The sequence below is a fragment of the Ictidomys tridecemlineatus genome, chromosome 2 (assembly GCF_052094955.1).
Source record: "Ictidomys tridecemlineatus isolate mIctTri1 chromosome 2, mIctTri1.hap1, whole genome shotgun sequence".
NCBI lineage: Eukaryota > Metazoa > Chordata > Mammalia > Rodentia > Sciuridae > Ictidomys > Ictidomys tridecemlineatus.
In genome coordinates, this window is record NC_135478.1 from 46,262,030 (window position 1) to 46,285,462 (window position 23,433).

The 23,433-nt window shown below is 42.6% G+C and overlaps 1 protein-coding gene across 5 annotated transcripts in view; it reads right to left on the reverse strand.

Moving 5' to 3' along the window:
- Positions 1-23,433, reverse strand: part of Cacna2d3 (calcium voltage-gated channel auxiliary subunit alpha2delta 3) — an 873,532-nt gene that overhangs the window by 221,165 nt on the left and 628,934 nt on the right. For all 5 annotated transcript variants that reach the window (XM_078038406.1, XM_078038403.1, XM_078038405.1 and 2 more), the window contains 3 exons: positions 12,902-12,973; positions 11,438-11,518; positions 5,346-5,420 (listed from right to left, as the gene is read on the reverse strand). In XM_078038406.1, the coding sequence (XP_077894532.1) occupies positions 5,346-5,420; positions 11,438-11,518; positions 12,902-12,973 (228 nt within the window). The remainder of the gene's footprint in view (positions 1-5,345; positions 5,421-11,437; positions 11,519-12,901; positions 12,974-23,433) is intronic.

Sequence of the window (23,433 nt, forward strand, 5' to 3'; positions counted from 1 at the left end):
GTGGGGGGAAAAGGCACACTCACATTGTTGGTGGGACTGCAAATTGGTGCAGCCAATATGGAAAGCAGTATGGAGAATCCTTGGAAAACTGGGAATGGAACCACCATTTGACCCAGCTGTCCCACTCTTCAGTCTATACCCAAAGGACTAAAAAACAGTTTACTACAGAGACACAGCCATATCAATGTTTATAGCAGCACAATTCACAATAGCTAAACTATGGAACCAACCTAGATGCCCTTCAGTGGATGAATGGATAGGGAAACTCTGGTATATATACACAATGGAATATTATTCAGCATGAAAAGAGAATAAATTCATGGCCTTTGCAGGTAAATGGATGGAGTTCGAGAATATCATGCTAGGTGAAGTTAGCCAATCCCCAAAAACCAAATGCCAAATGTTCTCTCTGATTTAAAGATGCTGATTCATAATGTGGTGGTGGGGGGGCATGAGAGGATTAGATGAACTCTAGACAGGGCAAAGGGGAAAGGGGGAGGGAGGGCAAGGGAGGAGAAATGGGGGTAGGAAAGACGGTGGAATGAGATGGACATCATTCCCCTAAGTACATGCATGAAGACATGAATGGTGTGACTCTACTTTGTGAACAACCAGAGAAATGAAAAATTATGCACTATATGTGTACTATGAATTGTAATCCATTATGTTGTCATACATAACAAATTAAAAAAAAAAACTGACCCAAACAACTATATAAGAAGCTTTCCTTGAGGTATAACTTCGATGCCACTTGCTATGCTAAGGTTCCATTCCCCATGCAGAGAAAAAGCGCCAGCCCCCATCCATGGAAGGGCTTCCTAGCCCACCAGAAAAGGGCTCAGCTGCCTCAGCCCCGAGTCTAACGCAGAACTGCTCACATCAGGACATTCAATAGCTCATTGAATGGACACGGGTGGATCTATCAGAAAGTCAGAAACTGGTGGCAAGGACAGAGTGATTGGGAAAGAGTTGGAGCAGGACTATGGAGAGGCTGGTTACCCCGGGAAAGTGGTCCTTGAGCAACTTCGCGGTTTAAACCCGAGTGGGTCTGCTGAGTAAGGTTCCCATGTCTGAGCTGTTTTTGGAGACACTTCATGATTCACACCCAAATCATACAAGACGAAAGAAAATACTGGATGAAATCAAGCCAGACATTAAGTTTTGGGGGAAAGATTTTTATTGGACAAATTAGAAAAATATTGGTATTGTGCTTCGGAGAAACCCACTTCTTTCCTCTGGCTGCAGGGGCAGAAACAACTTCAGTGGCAGATGGAGAGGGAACAGGAGTTGTTTGAAGTGAGCTTGCTCCATCCTCCCCAGGCTGGCCGCAACCCCATGCTCACACCCACCGTGCTAATCTGGCAGCCTTGGCATGAACCAAGGGGAACGTCCGTTGATAGTAAGGACTCGATTATATGGCTGGGCTATGGAAGAGGCAAGCAGGACTTGAATGAAGACTCCCTGCTTGGACCAGTCAGGGAAGCTGCCTGCAATTGGCTGTTCACAGCTGAGCTCCAGAGTTTGGCCAGAGTGGATTTATGCCCCCTTGTAGATACCACCCTAAAGGAAGCCCAGAAGGCACGAGCATCCTCCAGAAGAACTCAAAGTGACAGTGTGTTTTAGTCAGTTTTTTTTTTTTTTTTTTTTTTTTTTTTGCTGCTGTGACTAAAGGACATGAGCAGCACAATTGTAGAGGAGTAAAAGCTTATTTAAGGGCTTATAGTTTCAGAGGTCTCAGTCTGTAGACAGTTGGCTTTCTTCCTCAGATCTCTTAGGTGAGGCTGAACAACATGGCGGAAGAATGTGGCAGAGGGAAGCAGCTCACATGGTGATCAGAAAGAAAAGAGAGATATCTCTACTAGCCAAATACAAATATATACCCCAAAGCCACGCCTCCAATGCCCCACCTCCTCCAGCCACACCCCACCTGCCTTCAATGACAACCCAATTAATCCCATCAGGTGATTATTTCACTGATTGAGTTAAAGCTTTCACAACCCAATCATTTCTCCTCTAACCCTTCTTGCATTGTCTCATACATGAGCTTTTGGGGGACACCTCATATCCAAACCATAACACAGTAAAAACAGAGAATCTGAAGGAGCCCTTTAATCGTTTATCTTCTGAGTCCCTAACAGGTGCTGAGTGGATTAGCAGAAAAGTAGAAATAAGTGATGAATATAGGTACAAATTAACAGCATGTCCATCCATGCCAGGCCCTGGAGGAGTATCCACGCAAACTGAGTCTTTTTTTTTTTTTTTTTTTTTTTTTGCTACCAGGGATTGAACTCAGGGGCCCTCCACCACTGAGCTATATCACCAGCCCTATTTTGTATTTTATTTAGAGACAGGGCCTCACTGAGGTGCTTAGTGCCTTGCTTTTTCTGAGGCTGGCTTTGAACTTGCAATCCTCCTGCCTCAGCCTCCTGAGCCACTGGGATTATAGGCATGGGTCACTGTGCCCAATGCAAACTGACCTTTAAGCATCAACATCATTCTTCAGTTTCTATGGCTTCTAATTATTCTAAAACAAACAAAAAACCCAGTTCTTTCTTCACATAGCAAGGCTCCCATAGTACAGATGTCTATTAATGGACCAGAGTGGGCCAAGATTATTATAGAACCACACCTGAGACCGAGATATGGGAAAGCCAGGCTTAGACAAAGTCACAAGAGACCAAGATTATTTGCTTAGGGCAAACCATGTGACTCTAGAGACTCTGTATCTACATACGTGTGTATATGCACACATACCCATGAGGCCCTTGCCAATGCTTATTATAGCACTCTACACCAACTGAAAAATCCAAATGTGTCCTTTAGAGGTCCCCTAAGCATCCTTCACCACCACATCCTCCCAAGCTTTAGAGTGACTGAATAGAGTTCAATACAACCAAGATAACACACGCACAAGGTGCCGGAATAACCACCACTGACCCCAAGGTGTCTTGGGGTCTGCTTTGCTACCCCAGATTCTTGGCTTGTGTTATTCCATTTATTCTAACAACCAAGCAATGATACATACATTCTGATTATGGCAGGTTTATCAGGGACAAATGAAGCTCAGAGAGGCTGTGTAACTTGCCTGAAGTCATAGAGCAGGGATATATCAGAACTAGAAACTAAGGATGACCAATGTGACATTAAAGTTGAGTTCCTTCCACTTTGCTAAAGTCTTTTGCTTAAGAGGAAAATGCAAAACTTGGGACAGAGTCAAATTACACTTATTGATCATGTTCAAGTGGGCTAATTCATGTAACCCCTGTGCTGATACCTCTCCCTAAACACCTGGTGGCTCAGAGTCAGAGACAGGGTCCAGATGAATGGGACAGATGGTCTATTGGCCTGGCCATTCCTTATGTCCTTGTCATGGTTCAACTGTAACAGGTTCATCCTGTCATCTCACTAGTGAGATGTGGGGCATTTTCTTGGGCCTCCCCTCCCCATATATGGCACCTTGACCCTGGGTACCATTTTTGGTGAAGCCACACAGGTCAGTGTTTGAACAGTAATAAGAACTGAAATGACTTGAATGTGCATTTCTACTATCAGTTGAATGGCCTGCTTTTTAAGGGACCTTTCAGTACCCCCTTAGTCGTCACAACTCTGGAAAGCAAACCAGCTGGACTAGCTATAAAAAGCCATTTGCTTCATGACCAGAAGATGGAGATACAAAGACTAGACAGACAGTGTGAATAGGCTGTCCAGGGGGCAGCTGACCATTTCCATTGCTGCAGAGAGAGGGAGCTACCTGGGTGACTTCTGACATCTGGTTCCATTTCATTCCCTCTTTAAAAGACAATAAATAGGAAGTCAATTCTTCACTGGAGAAGCTTCAGGTTTGATTATTTCTTTAACTCGGTTTCATTGCAACTTGGAGTTTAAAAGCCTGGGAGCCCATGCTTAGCTCACCAAACACATAACACCTAAACAACTCCAAAAAGGCAGCCTAGACATGGGTCATGTACCAAGCTGTTTAGATACAAATATGTCTTTAGATTTAAATGTGATTTAAAAATCATCGGTCCTTTCCATTAGACTTTTAAATAATTCTAAGTTACATTTGAAATGAGCTAATGAGTTAATTCAGTCTTTTTCTGATAAAAAAAAAAGACTGTTGCAATTAAATGTTACCATAAGACCCGTCGGGAAGCATGCATATGGGATCCACATGATGTGGTCATGACTCCATTAATACCAGCGCGATTAGAGCAAAGTTGGATGATGATGGAGCTCTCACATGAACTGTTTCTAAACAATGATGCAAGCAAGAAGCGCATTGGTCCCCAGGACACTTTGCCAACAGATATTTGCATAGCAGGCTCTGCTGCTATTTTCTAATTCTGATGAAAGGGGGGAAGACATAGGATGAACAGTATGTGTGCATTTATGAACACGCATATATGTGTGTTTGCTAAAGAAAACGACTTACACCTTCTTTAAATCACTGTTCACTGTATTACTCTTCATACTTCTAGATCTTCTTTAAAATTAAATACACATACACAAAACCAGAGGGATGTCCTTTTTGCAACATATTGTACCTAGTCCCAGGATGGCAAGCCGATAGCACCCTTGCTGCCAATGTCCCTCCAGAGTCCAGAGAAGATCCTTCCAGTGGATCTGGCCCCTTCCCTACAAGCCAAGCTACTGTCTGACACTCTACTGTCTTCCATTCAGGGATCTAGGGAGTCTCTATCCAGGGGCCAGGATTGCTGGCCATGGGCTAACCTAGATTTGGCCTAACCCTGCTCCCAGAGAAACTGAAAAAGATGTGAGAGAAAGAAAGTGGTTTATATACCAGGTCACCAAACAATGCTACTAGGCACAATAACTTAGGAAGGAAATGAAGAACATCTTGCTTTCAACACAAAAGGTGTTAAATAGCTTCTATGGATGAGTCATTGGGTTTAAACAATGTAATTTGGAATGAACTTTTAGGAATCCTGAGGTCCAATTTGTTGTATTAAGTTCGACTTATAATAGTGGGTCTGAGGCTTGAGTATGAGAGTCCATTTATTGTATAAAAAGTACCTATAATGAATGGATTTCAAGCTGTCTAGGGTTAAACAAAAATTTCCAGATGTTCACAGATCATTATTGAAATAAATACATAAATGCACTTAGATAGATGTGGCTTTATAGATAAAAACATAATAGGGAAAATACTTATCCTATGTTATTGACATGTGTCAAAATACTAGTTATAAACTATTAACCTTTACAAAATTATGAATCGTGTAGTTTTAAAGGGAAAATTGCCGTAAAGCACCATCATCGTAGAACTGAAGAAAGTCTCGTAAAATCACAAAAGGAAGAAATGCAGACACGAGTATTTCTCTTACCAGAGGCCTGAGTTCTGGATGTGTCAGGATATATCCATTATTTGTGATTGCAAAGGCATAACCGTGAATCCCCAACTGTAAAGAGGAAGCGAGAGAGAAACCTTCATTAGCTTGCTCCCTGGCGAATTCACAAAGCAGAAAGCAGCCCGACATTTAGTAATTTACAGCTTAAACTTGGCATTCATAACCCTTATCAGCACAATATTTCATTAAAATGAATGCAAGGCACTGATCCTTGACATTTGGTGGAAATGAAGACCTGTCACAGGATAAGCTCCGTAAATAGCACAATTTAAAATGTCACAGTCCCACATTGGCATCCGAGGGCTTGATTTTGATTTATTTAAAACAAAAACAATTACTTTTTTTTTTTTTTTGTTAACAACCAACTGGCTAATGTTTCTGGAAAGACCCTAGGTCCAAAGTGAACAGCGCTTTTTTTCAATCCAGCATTTTTTTCTCTACATAAAAATAAAGAAGGGGTCCTCACCCTGCCTCACTTTTGGGTTTCCTAAAATCCCAGACCCTTAGGAGCCATCTCAAACACACTCTCCCCTGGGCTGTCATTTTCCGGAATTCTTCAAGGATAAAAGTGTCCCCACCAGCCTCTATAGGAGTCTGCCAACCCCTTTATATCCTTTCGTCTTTAAATTGTGTGACTGCCAACTCTTTCTTGCATGCTTCTACCCTCACAAAGCCTGGGTAATTTTCTATGCAGAGCCTCACTTAATTTATGTTTTCTGACTAAATGGGACTATGGGAAATAGTTTGTGAGCAATGAAATGTTTTATTAGCTTAAAAAAGTATGTAATCAAATTTAACACTGCACTTATTTAAATAATAATCCCGGCTTTTTGACAATATTTCTATTACACAGTTGACTGCACCCATTGGCTACAATAAATTTACCTACAAATCATTCATGTATTAAAATGGCCTCTGGCATAAAACCCATACTGATCTCTCTCTCCAATAAAAGAAAATGTAACCCGCTTTTTCCAGAGCAGTTTAAAGGGAGAAGAAAATAAAAATTTCTCTCTCTCTCTCTCTCTCTCTTTTTCCCCCCAAGGAGTAAATCTGAGCCCTCACTATTATTTTGCTTTAAATTCTCTGCCACTCATATTCTTGGATATGATACTATTTAAATGATCCAGACAACAGAGTTTAAAAGCCAGGAGTGACCCTGTCTGCTTGTTAGCTTAACGTCAAGGTGATGTGAAATTAACTTCAGAGAATTTAACACTGGCAATTAAAAGTTTCCGTTGCATTACATAAAGCAAACATGCACGTGGTTGTCAAGGGCGACAGACGTTTTTTCTCCCGGAGTTACCTTGCACGGCAAGTCTTAATAAGATTCTACTTGACTCTAATGATAAAAGTATATTTCATTATGCTGTGAAAGATAAACTAGAGATTTCCTATCCTTTGAGATGTATATCGTCTCTTTTCATCTTTGTCTCTTGGAAAAATGTCAGACACAGTCAACACTGCATTAATTACCATGATTATATTCTAGTTTAATATGGGCCGGGAGGGTCAAAAAGGACTCTTTGAGAGTTTGGCTTTTTCCATTCAAGGTAAAGGTGGTACTTGATGGTAAATTCAAACCTCATCATCAGACCAAACAAATGGCATTTTACAGTCAGCTTATAGTATCCCGTGTGTCCTTCTGTTCGCGACTTTGGCTCTTGTTTTGCTGGTGGGTCTCGAGAGAAGGTGGAATCCTCACCCATGATCTGTACTTTTCTCGTATAACATTTATCAGAATGATAGTAATCCATTATTCGTGAGGTTGATCTTAAGTATTATCAAGGCATCAGTCAAGGTCTTCAATGGCTTAATACCCACCGTCTTCTGGCAGAAGACAAGTTCCATGAGGGCAAGGTCTTACCATGTGGCTAAAATATATATTTTAATATATATGGAGGAGAGGTTGGGATGGAGGGAAGTGAAATAGGACTTCCCTAGGAGAAAAGGAAAAAAAAAGGGAACAAGCCTCAAACGTAGCACCAGTTCTACAAGGTGGAGCTCCCCTGTTCCCTCTCTGGAGTGCAGAAGAGCCGACCTTCCTGCCTCATGTCCTCCACTCGCTGTCTCACTTCCATCTCTGCTTCCTCATCACCCTTGCAGGCCTCAAGCTACTACACTCTGCCTTTGCCCCGCTGCCATCCCTCAAGATGCCACCCAAACTCCTCTCTCGACAGTGGCCAGGGGCCTCCTAACTGTCTAACCCTACAGCATCATTTTTTCCCCTGAATCTTCCTCCCTGACACTGATCCCTGAGCTTCCAGCCCCACCCTTCTCCTCTTGTAGGATCTTCTCTGTCCCTTCCTGAAACTCATTCTCCCTCAGTTTCTGGCCCCAGGGCTTTCCTCTGCCTTACTCTGTACTCCCCCTGGAAGCTCCCGTCACCCATGGGCTGTTACCTCCCGTCACCCATGGGCTGTTACCTCCTCATCTCTTCTGCCTCCCTTGTCTCCTGCTGGGTATTGGAGCTCTGTTCCTGGTTATCCCTTGGGCACCTGGGCTCACCCAGAAGGACAGAGGCCCCCTTCTGGTCCGGTTGCTGGCCCTACAACTCACCCAGATTCCCTAGGTGAAAAACTAGAGCATCATGCTTAGCCTCTTTTTGCTCTTTCATCTCCAACCCCTTAATCCAAATAACCACTGAATGCTTCTGCTTTTTCCTTCTAGATATTCTTCAGATTCACTCCTGCTCCCCGACCCTGGCACCACAATATTAATTCAATTGATTTCTACAATAGGTCTCCCTCCTCTTCCTGCCTCAAAGACTAAGTAACTCTGACCATGAGGCTCACCTGGGCAAAGCCCACAAAAGTCCCTTTTGTATGTCAGGTAGACTCTGTGGGTCTGTCTATCGGGTATCCCTGGAGTCTGTCCCTTACCTCGGTAACCAAACTGCCTGCCTCTCCCTACTGCCTCTCAGGGCACACAGCAGTGACACCACCTGCAGTTACTTCTCCCACCAAGACCTGTTCTCACAGCTGCCCACATTCTTACCCATGCCACCTGCTTAGCCCCAGATCCATCTTCCATGAAAAGACTCTCCTGACCCTCTCTCGGCTCTCTTCTTTCTATACCTTATTCCCATAAAACCCTGAACAAATTCTCATTACTACCTTTACCCTGATGTATAAAAATGCTGGACTTTCTTTCTTGCCTCCCAACCCTAGCTAGTTCTTCCTTCCTCCGGCTTGTTTCTAAAAAGCACTCAAGGACAAACCTCTTCTTTGTAAAAGTAAGCTACTTCTTTCATCTTGGATGTCTACAGCCCCTAACACAATGGCAAGCACGTGGCAGGTGCTCAGTTAAAGTCTGCATGTATTGTAGACATTTATCACGTTAGTCAAATCTGATCTCTTTCATCTTGGAAAGTTCAAACTGGAAGTCAGCATCCAAAAGGAAGCCAAGGAAGCTGATCTGCTCCGGCACATGCAGAGCCAGACCTTCTCCACCTTGTACCTGAGAGTCTTGCTGACATTTAAGACCATCCAGTTAAAATCCTTCCCAGAACATTCTGAGAAAATGGCATCAGAATGTTCTGACTGTGGGTTGGTGGCACTGAGGTGTTATCTAATGTAGGTGTTAAGAAGAGAAATTCTGCAAACCTCTGTATGCATTCTGTGCATGAATGTGTCCCAGAATCAAAAAGCTCATAATATGACAATGGCCAACCCTCGGGTTTGGCCACAAATCAATACGTTGATGAAATCCCAAACTGATGTTTCATCCAAAATAGAGCCAGTCTTCCTGTCCATTCTCATGTGCAGTCCCGTGGAGTAATAGAGAACAGATTGGACACAAGGCCTTCCAGCACAGGGGGCTGCCAAATGGGCCCTGGACCTGAAGCCCGCTCCCCTGGAGGCCGGGAGCCGCCCAGACCCCAGCCCGAGGAAAGGAGCATTTCCCTTCCAAGAGGAGGGCCTTTGGGCTAATGAAGTGAACCCAATTATAAAATGGCTCGTTATGGTAACAGAGGCCGTGGTGTCTGGAAATTATTGCTGGGGTGTCTGGAATTCTTAATAAAAATTACAGGAAGTCTGATCGCTTGTGGGAAAATCTATGAAGTTGAGGGAGAAAGAAAGAATTCTATCTTCTGGGAAAACCCCAAGAGCCAAGAACTGACTCATCTTTACAAGGTGTTAATGAGAAGGGCAAGGTCCAGACCGAACCCTGCTCCCTGGAGCTCTCCTCTCCTGGTTATCCCTGGTGGACATGCACACCTTTCCCAAGGCTCTCCACGGTAACCAGAGGAGGGAAAGATGTCTTAGGTCCATGCAGGCTATTTCTGGGTCTGATTTCGAGCCTGGCCCTTGGAAAAGCGTAAAACTCAAGTGCTTGGCATTTTAAACCCTGCCGGTTAATTTCCTGTAGCGAACCTTCCCCTATTCTCTTGGTATGCTTTGTTTCATTCATCTTTTACTAGGTGGGCAATGTTTAAAAAAAGTTATTTCAAGTATCTTCAAATAAAAAGGAGACCAAATGGCACCCACTTCATGGAAGTGGAATAAGGATTCAAATGGGAATAATTCATAGAAAGTACTTTGGATAACACCCCACTTTGCAGAAAGAAGTTCGATAAATGTTCTATGGTATTTTACCTATTGATATAATTTTATTTTCACTTTTTAACTATTGTTCTAACCATCACGATTATTAATGTTCTTACTTTTCTTAGTGGCACCGGGGTTTTTAGAGGCTAAAATCATGCCTGGCTTTTCCACCTGCAAGCTGCAAAACTTGGCAAGGTATTGAAGATTTCTATGCCTTAGTTTCTTTAGCTGTAAAATGGGGTGGGGGTAAAATAATACCTACCTATTATGAAGACCTAATGCTATAAAGAGCTTAGCACATTGCCTGGTATTGGAAGCTTTGAAAAAACTGACCCACAAAGTAATTGTTAATGTTTCCATATGATATTTATTCTTCCTTGATTTATCAGGCTCAAAACAAGTTGAGTCTACAGTCTTTCAAGGTAACCAAGTCTACCCTCCCCCCACCCCTGGCTTTTAGTTTCTGGGTACCTACTGTTTCCAACACTGGATTATGTAGGTTTTGATCAACCAGGAGTCTTACATGCATCTGGTAACTTAACTCCAACTTTAAAAGTCTCAGTAGATGAAGCTGGCTGTCACTGTTTGACAGAAGGAAAACAAAGAGTCTGTGGGAGTTGTCCCTACCCCTGCATCGACAATAAATCTGGGAAATCTCCAGAGTTGCCACTGTCTTCCTCTACCTGAAGCCCAGAAAGGAGGATGGGCCTCACTACTGAGATGAAATCAGGTCTCAGCAAATAAGGCAAGATGGCTTAGGAAGGAGCCCCTGGCAGCCCACAATCCCAGATTCCTGGCCGTTCTCCAAATGGAGGCAAAAGGAACTCTCACGAATCTATGAGTGGGCCCCAGATGGGGATGGGCCAGCCGGTCATCTTGGTGCTGGGGGAGGAGGGAATACATGTGCTCTCAACCAGTGTCCCTGAGTCAGTGCTACCTCTTCCCATGAGCACTGGGGGTCGTGCTCTGACCCCTCTCACACCCCCATACTGGGACATCTGTGCCAACCACACCCATACTTAGAGGGCCCTAGGGCAGTCCTAAGTGCCTGGATTCCACCTTAAGGGGATGCTCCTTCCTCCTTGTTGATTGCCTTCCTTCTCCATTAAGGAATTGACAGAATTCTCTGCGTGGGGTCCAGGAACTCTGTGCTGTCTCTTTGCAAAGCAAACCGGTCACGTCAATACCATGTGTATATGAGGGAAATACAAGAGTGTGTGCTGCGGTGGCCATGGTTGATGTTTGATCTGAAATGCTGCCCTTCTTGGCTAGCAACGTTTTATGATTTCACATTGATTTGTTAATACGAGGTTAAAGGAGGTACTAAGGAAAAATAGGGGCAATTTGAATTAAACAAAAATACTGGTTAAGTAACTTTGCAGATGGTCCAAGGTCAAGGCAATTGGTTATGAGGGTGGCAAGAACATACTCTAAAGGGAAGTTTGGAGCCTTACTTCTGTGGACAGCAGGCTCCTGGCCCCTCGTGGCTCTAATTTCCTTAGTTAGGTCGTGTGTTACCTTGTATTTGGGGATGGTCTTCAGCAGCTCTTTCACTGGGACATCTGTGCCAACCACACCCAGAAGAATGCCCTTGGATCTCTGTTGAAAACATGGAACGAATAACAGCAAGTTAACTTGGCAAGAGGAAAAAGGACCTGGTGACAAGACCCTTGCCATGGATCGCTGTCAGCATCTCAGATCAAACATTGACCATGGCCATCCCAACACACACTCATACCAAGGTGCTCTGTCCCCTCCCTTTCCTCCCTCCTGAAAATTAGAAGTTGACGTGAAGAGGCACCCCCGGATCATTGGTTAGAAATTCTCATCACGAACTGGTTTCTCTTACGAAAGTTTTTTTATAAGACAGACATGATGGTGGCAACTGCTTTCTCAATTTGCACTGCCATCTGGTGCCTCAGAGAAAGATGCTCAATGGCCTGGGAGAGATATAATAACCCCAAAGATTTTATCAGCAAGTTGAAACTGAGGACTGAGGTGAAGAAATAGGCCTCCAGGGTCCTGGCTTGGAAGGCAGGGAGTTGCAAGTGATTTGCTGGAATGTCCAATGTCGGAAGAGCCATCAGGAAGAATAAGTAAATTGCTGTGGTCTATTCTTAGACAGGGTCTCGCTGAATGGCGTAGGGCCTCAATTAGTGGCCGAGGCTGGCTTGGAACTGGCGATCCTCCTGCCTCAGCTTCCCAGGCTGCTGGGATTAGAGGCATAGGCCACCACACCCGGCCTATTCTTTCTTCTAAGGGTTGAAGTGATTTGAAGTTCATCCTCTCTTAGAACTTCAGAATGGAATGCTATTTGGAAATGGGTCATTTGCAGATGTAACAGTTAAGGATCTCAAGATGAAACCATCTGGGATTTAGGGTGGGTCCTCAACCTCATACCTGGGTAACTGGTCTCTTTATAGGAGAGAGGAGACAGAGGTACGTGAAAGATGGCCACCCGAAAACAGGCAGAGTGGAGAGAAGCTACCACAAGCTAAGGGGCACTAGAGTCTAGGAGCGGGAAGACAGGAGGAAATGGATTTCTCTAGAACCTTCAGGAGAACATGGCCCTGCTAACACCTGATTTCAGATTCCTAGCGTCCAGGACTGTATGAGAATAAATTTCTATTCTGTATACCACCCCAGCTAGTGGGACTTCATTTCCACAGCCCTAGGAAATTAATACGAAGTTGTTGACTATACATCAAAGAGAAGTCGGTCCATCATAATCCAGGGTCCTTCTGGGCTTCTCCTCCTCTGGTCTTTTAACACATTTTGGGAAGGGGCTGAGGTGCTACCAACACTAAGCTGATACCTACTCCAATTCCTCTCAGGGATGTTGGATTTATCAGTTCTCCTGGTAGGATGAAACATTAAGAAACAGTTGTACACCCTCTATCCTTAGAGGGGAAAAATCACCAGAGCTTGACTGAGAAGTCAACCTTCTTAGCAGCAAGCGGAAAGGAGGGCCACCATACTCACGGTTTCATTCTGCTTACTAAACACGGGCATGGCCACTGTGGTCATCAGGACGAGGCCCTGATCGTCAGCAAGCTGGACGGAGAGAGAAACGCCGGTTACTGAGAATGTTCTGGAAACCTCAGTGTGGGAGGCCATCCTGTGACCATCACATCCTGCCCTGACCAGAGGCTGTTGAGAACGGGCCAGCGCCCACCTGAGTCTTAAACAGAGAGAGAGGACAGCATCTTCCTGCCTGATTTGCAGATGAGACGCTGGCCCCCACCTGGGGCATGGCGTCAGTCACTCCAGCCCATCGGTTGTTCTCTGAGTTCCGCCATTTTGGTTCAAACAAAGCCTTGTCTGAATCACAGTGATCTGTGTTGTTACAACAGATTGATTTTATTGTTTTACTTCCCAGATGTTTATGTTTGATATCTGTGTCAACAATGCTTCTTTTTAATCTAAAAATCAAGGATCAGAAATCACAAGCTGAAAGGGTCTTTATAAGCTGCCCTTGCTGGAAACCACAGATTCTGTAAGCATTAATTCTCTCCAAGGTAGGTGGGTCAATGTCCTTTTATCTCTACGGAGTCCCAGTCCCAGATGGAAAACAAACAGAATAAAAAGATTGCTTTATCATACAACCCTGACACTCATGACTAAGAAGCTAAACACACCTGGATGAATGACCCATGAGATACTGCACATGACACGTGTCTGTCACCCTGGGTACTTTTCACACCGTGTTGGGAGGCAGGGAGGGAAGAATGCCTCCTATGCCCCAGTAACAAATAGGGCAATGGAGTCCTGGACAATAAGACAAACGTGGTACTAATTCTCAGCTTGGAACCTTTCTTAAATGCACTAGCTAAGCCTCATGGAATAGTGCCCATGATTCCCCAGCATCATCCTCCTGAAGATAAAACACAAAGCCACCCAGCAGGGAACCTAGCATATGGAGGTGCTCACAAGTACTGCTCTCCTTTCCCTGCCTTCAAGGTCACACAGTTAGTAAGAGGCAAAGTCACTGCTCACAGATAGAGATCGGCCTGCTAAGTCCAATAGGAGAGAAATGCTTTCTGGTTTCAACAGCCTGCCCAAGCCCCCAAAGTGAAGCACTCCATGAAGGAAATCCATCATCTTTAGTCTAGAGGGTTTCTGATGCTTCTCTATTCTTCCATAATTTTAGTACCATGGGATAATCAGGCATTGCTCTCTCAAACTTCTTGGGAAGAGGAATCATAAATAATAGATCCTGAAATCTAAATGACTGATCCTGCCTGGATGGGACTAGTTTCTTAAGTAAAGGTCATTAGACTCTGCTCATTTTCTCCCGTGTTCTTCTAATGCATTCTTGAAGTTACAGGACATCATCACTTGCAGTGTGGTGCATGGGACAGCAACACCTGAGTGCTTGTTAAAAATGCATAATCCCAGCCCCCATTCTATACCCTCTGAATGTGAATCATTATTTTTAGCATGCCTATTTAAGTTTGAGAAGCATTGTTTTAGGGCAATCATTTCTACTTCATCTCCATCAGTAATCGTGATAGCTAAACAAAAGCTAATAGGTGTTGGGGGGAAAACATCCCAATAAGAAAGGAAGGAACCTTGTTTTATTTTATTATACATGGATATCTATATGGGTCTACCTTCCTCCATGAAAAGTAAGATGAGGGAAATCTCATTGTCCCTAAAGACCAGGAACTCAAGGAGTCATGGTTAATTCTATGCTTATCTGGGATAGTTCATGGTGCTTACTCATCTGATCAACCACTGTGTGAGGTAGTTGCTGGGAAGGTCTTTTTTTTTTTTTTAATATCACAGAGATTTAAATTAGCACACTTCAAGTAAAGTAATGCACGTAGGTCTCACCCAGTCAGTTGAAATTCCTAAGAAAAAAGACAGGCCCAAAGAAAGAGGAATTCTGCCTCCAGTTTGCCTTCAAACTCAAAATGGCAACATCAACTCATACTGGGGTTTCCAGCTTGCAAGCCTGCCTTACGGATTTCAGAATTGTCAGACTCCACAATCACAAAAGCCAATTCTTGAATATAAGTCCATCTGTCTGTTTCTCCCTATAAATATATATATATACACATATAAGTGCATATGCACAGACCTACATGTACATACATACACATAATACAGAGGTTCTACATACATATATACATATGCATTCATATGTTTTTCTCTCTCTCTCTCTCACAAACACACACACACACACACACACACACATACTTTCTCTAGATAACCCTGATTAATATACACAATAATCATATGCATGATTACAATAATCATTAGACCAGATAAAGAAATTTTACCTTATCAATGTTATCAAATATTACCTTGTCAAGAACGTTAACTATGAGAGAATGTTATTGTTGCTAGAAACCAATACCTATAGTAAATATCAATTTATGGAAACACAGTTCCAACATCTTGCTAAAAATACATAAAGTGTACTATGGCCATCATTGGAGGTAGGAAAGGCCCTTTTTCAAAGGCAGAATCAACTCATAATAAATAGCTCTCTTAGAATTAAAAGCCCTCCCATATTCTGACTCCTTGATTAATCCTTAATGCTATACAGAAAACTGATTTGAGCTGATCCATAACCCTGGACAACTTCCACTTTGCAACCTAAATCAAAGTTTCAACCAATGCCAACATGTATCATGGATGAAATCAAAACATACCATTGACAATAATGAGAAATGAAGCTTTTTTCCTGCAACCAGTAAAAATCAGTTATAAATCACTAGTAATTGTCCTGGCACAAATGCAAGATCATGGGAAATGAACTTCCAAATATTAAGCCAGAATATAGTATCAACTTCACTCAGGGGCTAATTCCAAATGTAATTACTACATCATTACTTTAAAAAGAATCCCTATAATATTGCATTTGTACTGAAACCATTCATTTGTAACCAGCCCCAGGTAAACAAAGGAAATGCAGTGAGTCCAGTCTGGCCAGAGTTCACATGCGGAACTATAATCTCATGTAGTCCTCTCCTAGGGGCAGTTCTGGCCCATATTGGAACGGGCTTGGCCAGAACCTTAACCTGCAGGTTTCCCACATATACCAGCTCATCACACGGCCACAAGGGCTGGCAAGAGCCCAGAAACAGCACTTGTACATTAATACCCTCATCTGCACCCACCAGCTCCATCATCCCCACTCTCCACAGGTCTGTACTCTGTGAATCTTAAACATTTCATGGAGAAGGAAATCAATTTGAAAGTTCATTTGCACCGTAAGCACTTTATGATCAAAAGGCATTCTGTACTCCTGCCATAGGAAATTGCAGCTAGTGGCAAGAGTTTTTTTTTTTTCCCAGACCACCAAGCAGAAGTCATGCAGCCCACCATGGCCAGATGCTCTCTGTCCCCTCACACACTAGGGGACCCCCTGCTTTTCTGTGGTCCCCAACCTATAGCTGCTTCTGAGGCAAGAGCACCACTTAGGACTGATTCCTGCATGTGGCTTCCAAGAAAAATGCAGACATAGAGTCAACATTCATTTTCCAAAGGGTAGAAGCAGGAGATGGGGGTCACCATGGTCCATCTGGGCAAAATCCCATTAACTTACGTCCAAGTGGGAACGTTAAAATGAATGGCTGTTCAATTACACTCGCACGGGCTTTGAACAGGCCTCTGAAAGGCTTGGTTGTGGTGTTCTGTTGTATAATAAGTGTATATTATTCCATATCCTTCATTTCCTATGCTACATAATGGGGACCGCTCTGGTATCAAAGGAAATGATGAATAATAATACTGAACATCTGGTTTATAAAACATAAACTTGCTCAACAGATCGACTGCTTCCTGTCAGCTCCCCGAGTTAATCACGCATGGGGGCTTATATGAATATGCATTCAGACTCATGTGTGAGGCTTGCGCAGTCACCTCGGGCCTTCACTCTTAAGGCTGGATCAGTTTCCCACTGATGGCACTGGTGGGCAATGCCACTGGCCCTTAGGTGTGGCCCTAGATAGTATAAAAACAATAGACGACAATCTTTTCATTTTGCTGCTGGCCTGGTCATTATTCTTTGTTGATTTCTTTGCTGAATATTCCTTTAGCCTTAGCTTTATGCCAAATTTTATTCTGTAAGCTGGCAGGACAACCAGGAGGACTAAGACCTGGGTCTTATCCTCAAGGAACCCTAAGTCCACTTGGGAAGAAAAGTTGACCAGGCAGAGAAGAGCTGGGGGCTGGGGGGGGGTGGCTGGTACACTGCCTCTCATCTGTGAGCACAAAAGCTACCTTCTTCAGGTCTAACTTGAACTAAAGTAAAAATGTCTGGCATTTGTTGATAGCTGTCAGTCATCAAATGACAGATTCAGAATGCTCTGACAAGCAATTTTTACAACCAGGAAGAAGTTCGCTGCTCCATACTATTAGCTTTATAGTGAAGATATTTACAAATGAAACCATGTAAAGGTAGACTTTTTTTTTTTAAATGCCCAGTGTCTTTCCTTTTCTTATTCTGCAAACAACAGTCCCTTCCTTCACAGAAATCCTCATCATCTCCTCAAGTCACAAGGTTTTCCTAGCAACTAACTTCCCCCATCTTGAATGTGTGACTAGATATCCAACCCAGGCTGTACCAACCAGAGGGCTTCACACTCACATGCACACCTCCTCTTGGCCACACTGATTGATTTATTAATTTTGGCACACGATTCAAGTTAGATTATCTGGGATTTGTTTATTTCTGGAGCTGATAGCAAAGATTTCCCCCCACTTTGTGGATGGTTATAAGAACATAATCGTGAGTGTGTGTGTGTGTGTTGCTGGGGATTGTACCCAGGGCCTTGTATATGCAAGGCAAGCACTCTACCAACTGAGCTATATCCCAAGCCTAGAATATAATCTTGATGGTCATAGAAACTCAATTAGGCTATGGTGTGTGTGTGTGTGTGTGTGTGTGTGTGTGTGTGTGTTGAAGGGGAAATGAAGAGGTAGGGAGAGGAAGGGAGGGACCAGGCTCTGGATGCCTTCACCCCTGATGTCAACTCCAACAATACTTTTTTTCATTATTGGGTTACTCCAACCAATAAGTTTCTCTCTCTCTCTCTCTCTCTCTCTCTCTCTCTCTCTCTCTCTCTCTCTCTCTCTCTCACTTTTTTCGCCCAAATGAGCATGAATAGGATTTGTATCACTTGGACAAATCCTGAATCACACAGGTGAATGATCCATAAATGACTTAAGTAGCTCTAGATACCTATTGAAGCGACCCCAGGGGCCACATACAACCCAGAGAGAGGAATTTCTTTGGCTAGGAAAGTCAAAGGGAAAATGGTCCCAACATTCTCAAGAGGGATGGTTGTCTGTCTTTCCCAGAAGGGAAGAAATTTAGGTACCCCCAAAGTAGCCAAATACTGAGTGGTAAGAGGCAGAATTTGGGAAAATGACCATTTCTTAGGATGCTGTAAAAAAAAATCTGTTATCATTGGGACTTCTTGAAAAAAAATCTTTATAATGAAATAACAAAAGTCTGCCTTCTTTGAAAAAGGAGTCTGTGTGAGAAGTTGTAGAATCAGTGTCAACTTTTGGCCTTACCAGGATAGAGATATGAACACCCACAGGTAAAGAGGAAAGGCCTGGAGACAGGTGGAAGGCACATGCCAGTCCTCCACGGGGCGCCTTGGACTGGGAATAGTGATGGCTACCGTGCTGCCTGGATGGGCTCCACTTTGGAAGGACATCTGTTTTACTTGCCTTCTTCACATCTCCATTCAGAGGAAGCTTGCCAGGGCTAGCGGCAGGATCCACTGTTTCTCCTGCAGCTGGGAGCCCTGGGGGGGGTGAATGCCAAGTCCCAGAGAAAGGAGGCAAGCTGGGCCTGGCCCAGAGAAGGCATTCAAGCGAATTAAGGGCAGCACGCTTGGCAAACCATTAGAGGGCTGCCAGGTGGTTTTCAGTAGAGTCTGCTGCCAGATCTGCTCAGCCCTGGAGGCTTGGGCTCAAAGGGAAGGTTGTGCACAAATGGTGAACTCTGCTGGGGAAGATTGGCTGTGATCCAAGAACAAAGGCTTATTCACTACCGCTCCTCAAATATCGTTTTTCTGCTATACTTTGCTCTTCTTATGTTTGTGTATGTTTTTCTTTTCTTACTAAAGTTGATCACCATATTGACTATTTTAATGGAGTACATAATATCAATGTATAATGCTACAGCATATAAATAGCCTCTCTGTGTATATAATTTGTAAGTATGCAGCTGCATTTCCATTGTGTTTTCCTTTCAAGCCTGCAATGAACTTCAACCTGCACACCATTGAATGGCACTATCACCATCTGGTGGAAGTCAGGGTGAATTGCAGGCACAATGTCCTGGGAGATTTAAAAAGTCATTTTCTTGACTAAGTGTCTTTCCAGTAAAAATGTATTTAGATGGCAGCCAATGTCACTTAGATACGTAACCATTTGAAGCACAGGCTGTTTTTCAACTATTAGTTCTGTCAATAACCTTGGCCTTGACAGAAAAATGAATAATACTAAAAGGTAGACGAACATAGAATAACAGATGAGACATTTTGAAAGGAGAACCATTGACTTTTTATGATGTGTAGGATCTGGAAATGTGATTGGAGAGTACATGAAGGACGATGTCCTTTCAAACCCACTTTCTTAAGTGCTGCTTGGGCAGAAAGAAGCCAGATCCTTGGCATCCCCTCCTCTGCCCATGAAGTTTACTCGAATGACCTCAGAATTCCCAAAGGCCACGATAAGGAGTACTGGGGACAGGAAGCACATATCACCCATGTCCTCCATGTGATACTCTGTCAAGGGAAGAGCAAGGTGGTACTGGAGTAACCCTCTGTATAAACTAGTTAAAAAGCAGTAAGAGGAAAACACAGATCCAGAAAAAAAGGAACCTGAGCAGAATACATGGGCTATGTGGAGATACTTTAGACCCTAAATCCCTTAAATGTTCCCTCTCACCTCCAACCAAACAAACCATCTGTACCTAACCTTTTTCAATGGCCACCTACCCTTCAAAATAGCCCTCCTTCTCACACCAGAACATCCATGACCCTTAGTACTAAGCAGAGATATCAGGGGAAGATTCTAGTAAGGGTACACTGGGGTATGAGCAGCAAGCTGATTTCAGGACAGACACACCCCTTACTGACTCGATCTTCACATGAAAACATGAATAAATCTCAACATTTGGAGAAAATGAAGCAAGTTGCAGATGTACACATGTAGGGTGAGGTTCTTTATGCAAAAATTTAAACAAAAAAACACACAACAATGTTGTCTGGTGGGTATAGGTACATATACCTGTTTGTAAAATTTCATTAACACGGGATACAAATTCTTAACTATTAGGTTCCCATGTTAATCAAACAATATGCTCAACATGAGTGATCTGAGGAAAATTTAATTAGGGGATTATTTGTAAAGATGCAAGCAATTTACCCACTCCACTCCATCCCCAAAGAGCAGTGCAGTGCCTGGGTCCTAGGAATAGGGGCAGTACTCCTACACAGCAGTGGGGAGCAAGGAGCAGTTATGCACCACCTGCTGACAGCAGTCAACCCCCATAGGATGACAATCAGTTCACACAGCCCCGTCAAAATGCAAAATGTGCAGTGTTTCACTTCATAAAAAAAAATCATTTGAAAAAACCTGAAGTGCATATGATAAAATATTTATATTACTTAAATCTGGATGATAGGTGTATGGTTTTTTTTGGGGGGGGGTTTCTTTTCTATATAACTGAAACTTAAAAAGAAGACTGTCTCCATAAATTCTCATCTGTAGAAAGCATGTTATAAATAAAACCACCTAATAGCAGACACTTGCAATGAAGACGAACGCTTGAAACCAAAAAAAAATGTAAAAATAACCACAATAATAATTATACATCTTTTAAAAAGTTTTCTTTAAAAATATTTTTTAGTTATTGATGGACCTTTATTTTACATTTGTATGTGGAGCTGAGAATTGAACCCAGTGCCTCATGCATGCTAGGTAAGCATGCTAACACTGAGACACAACCCCAGCCCCAATAATTATACATTTTAAATATCCCTTTTTATGTATAGATAAAATAGTCCTTTGAAAAAGCCATGGTCATGCACTAATATTTAACAACAAAAAAATCCCACTATTTTATACACCTATAATGCATCAATAAAAGATGGGGGTGGGGAGCCCTGGTAATACTTAGACATTGCAAATCCTACCAGAGTAAAATTTTTACATTCTGAGTTACACATATTTGAATATCAGTATTTTGGGTGTTCTTCATAGTGAAGAATTTAGAAAGAACAGGCATTATTTTTAATTGAAAAGCTAATTCTTTCATGAAAGCAACAGGAATGATCTTTCATGACACTGTTGAGATGAAATGCTTCCCTTTAAAAATCTAGGCTAATTTAACACCAATCATTGTTTGGATGTGTATTGTGCACTGGAATTTTTCAACATTTTTCAAGGTGCCTGAAATCTAAATAATATAAGTCTCCAAGAAAATGGCAGTGGACCATGAGAATAAGAAGTAAGAATAAATACTCTTTTTAAGAAATGTTTGCTCTTATTGTGCCTTTGATCATCCTGATAAAGTATAGTCACTCAATCCAAGAGAACGCTACATAAATGATATTTTGCTTTTGAACAAGCCATTTTCTCTTATTCATACAGAATCATTATTATTTGCATCTGAGATTTGGAAATCCTGAATTCTTATGAGCCTTTTTCTGCATTTTAAGTTGTTTACATAGAAAAGCAGACAGAGTTTCCTCTTTGAACTTTAACTGCGTCGTGCAGAAACTGGATTGTTGAATTTGTTTGTTTTCTCTTTTTAACAACCTGAAGACAACTTGGTGAATGATAATGCTGGCTCAAGTTGGAACATCTATATGAAAATCTAAAAACAGCTTTCTTCTAATAAAACAGTTATTATATAGGAAGGAAAAAAGTTAATGTTTCCCTTTTTTTTTTTCCAGTGATTCTAAGATATAAGTCATTAAGCAAGGAACAGAGTTGATGGGTAAACATCTCTCTAGAGCAGAAGAAGTGCCTTCCACTAGGAACACATATGCACATAAATCCAAGGTCAAGAGAATTTTACTAATAAACATAATATTTCTGATTAACATATCAGAAACCCATCTTGGAAATGCTTTGTTTATTAATGTACCACCTGCTTTGTTGATTAAGGTAAAAACCTATATTTTAAGAATGCCCAGTAATAATCACAATGAGAATTACCAGGAGATGCTGGATTTGGACCAATACTCATGATGAGCTCTGTCACATAACTGACCCCCTGTTGTGGCCGAACATTCATATTTTCACAAACATGGTTTAAACACCTCCCAAAGAGGTGCCTGAAAACACAGCCAACTGTCAGAGCCGGAGCTTCGGAGGCCTTGGGACAAAAACCTTCCCCTTGTTTAAAGACCCCCTGAAATGCTGCTTCCTCCACAAAACCTTCCCTAACTAAGTGGAAATGGGAACCAGATGTTCTCAAACTTCACTACAAAGATAATCATATTTACTCTACAACCAAAGATACCATCTAGGCCCAAATTTGTGCAAACTGTTAATGCAGCAAAGTCACTGAACACTGCGGCTGGAAGAAATGCTGGAAATTGGGCCGAGCCTGTAAACTCCAAGGGCAGAACCTAAGAATGAGTCCTCTTTTTAATCCAGAGCATTTAGCACAGAGCCTGGTCCATGGGAAGTGCCCAGTAAATGATCCTAGAATGATTTTAATCCAACACCGTCCTTTTATTTATTTTATGAAGGAGGCCCAGAGAAGAAAGGAGTGGCAGAGAATTGGTACCAGAACTCAGACAAGACTCCGGAGCTCCTTCTCTTCATGCCCTTGCATATCGTGCCTCCATCAGTGTGGTTAGCCTGAGACTGGAAGGAATTTCTGAGAAGCTAGTGGCTACGTGCTTCTGTTGCTAAGAGGGGGACAAGGTTCATGATGTACAGCCAATGTCACAGCGATAAGGAAAAAGGACTGACTGTCTTTTTAACAGCTCAGTTGAACGCTGTGACTTCCAGCAAATAGACCCAAATTAACATCTCAGCAGATTCAACAAACTTGGTTAGTTGTTTTTATTCATCCATCCACCCTTCCTTCCATCCATCCTTCCTTCCATCTACTCAGCTCTGTATCTACTATGCATATCCACTGCCAAGCATGCCTTGCTATTACCCAACAATGCTTGATATGTTTCACATTTACGTAGCCTTGCATCTAACCCTGGCACAGACCTTGTGAATGGTCTTTGTCCACTTAACAGGTAAAAGGATTAAAGATAAAGGGGCAAAGTACCTTGCTCTAGGTCACAGAAGGCAGCAACATGGAAATTTGAGCCTCAGCCTACCTAATGAATGCCAGAGCCTGTGTGCAAATCATTCTGTCCTCAGTCTCCTGTTTTGAAATGCAAGGACAAATGTCACTTTTTGCCTTAGGTAGCTTCACGTGCAATCCAAGAGGCAACAAAGTAAATCACCCTTAAATTAAGAATAGCCCTGTCAGGCATGGTGATGAATGCCTGTAATCCCAGTGGCTC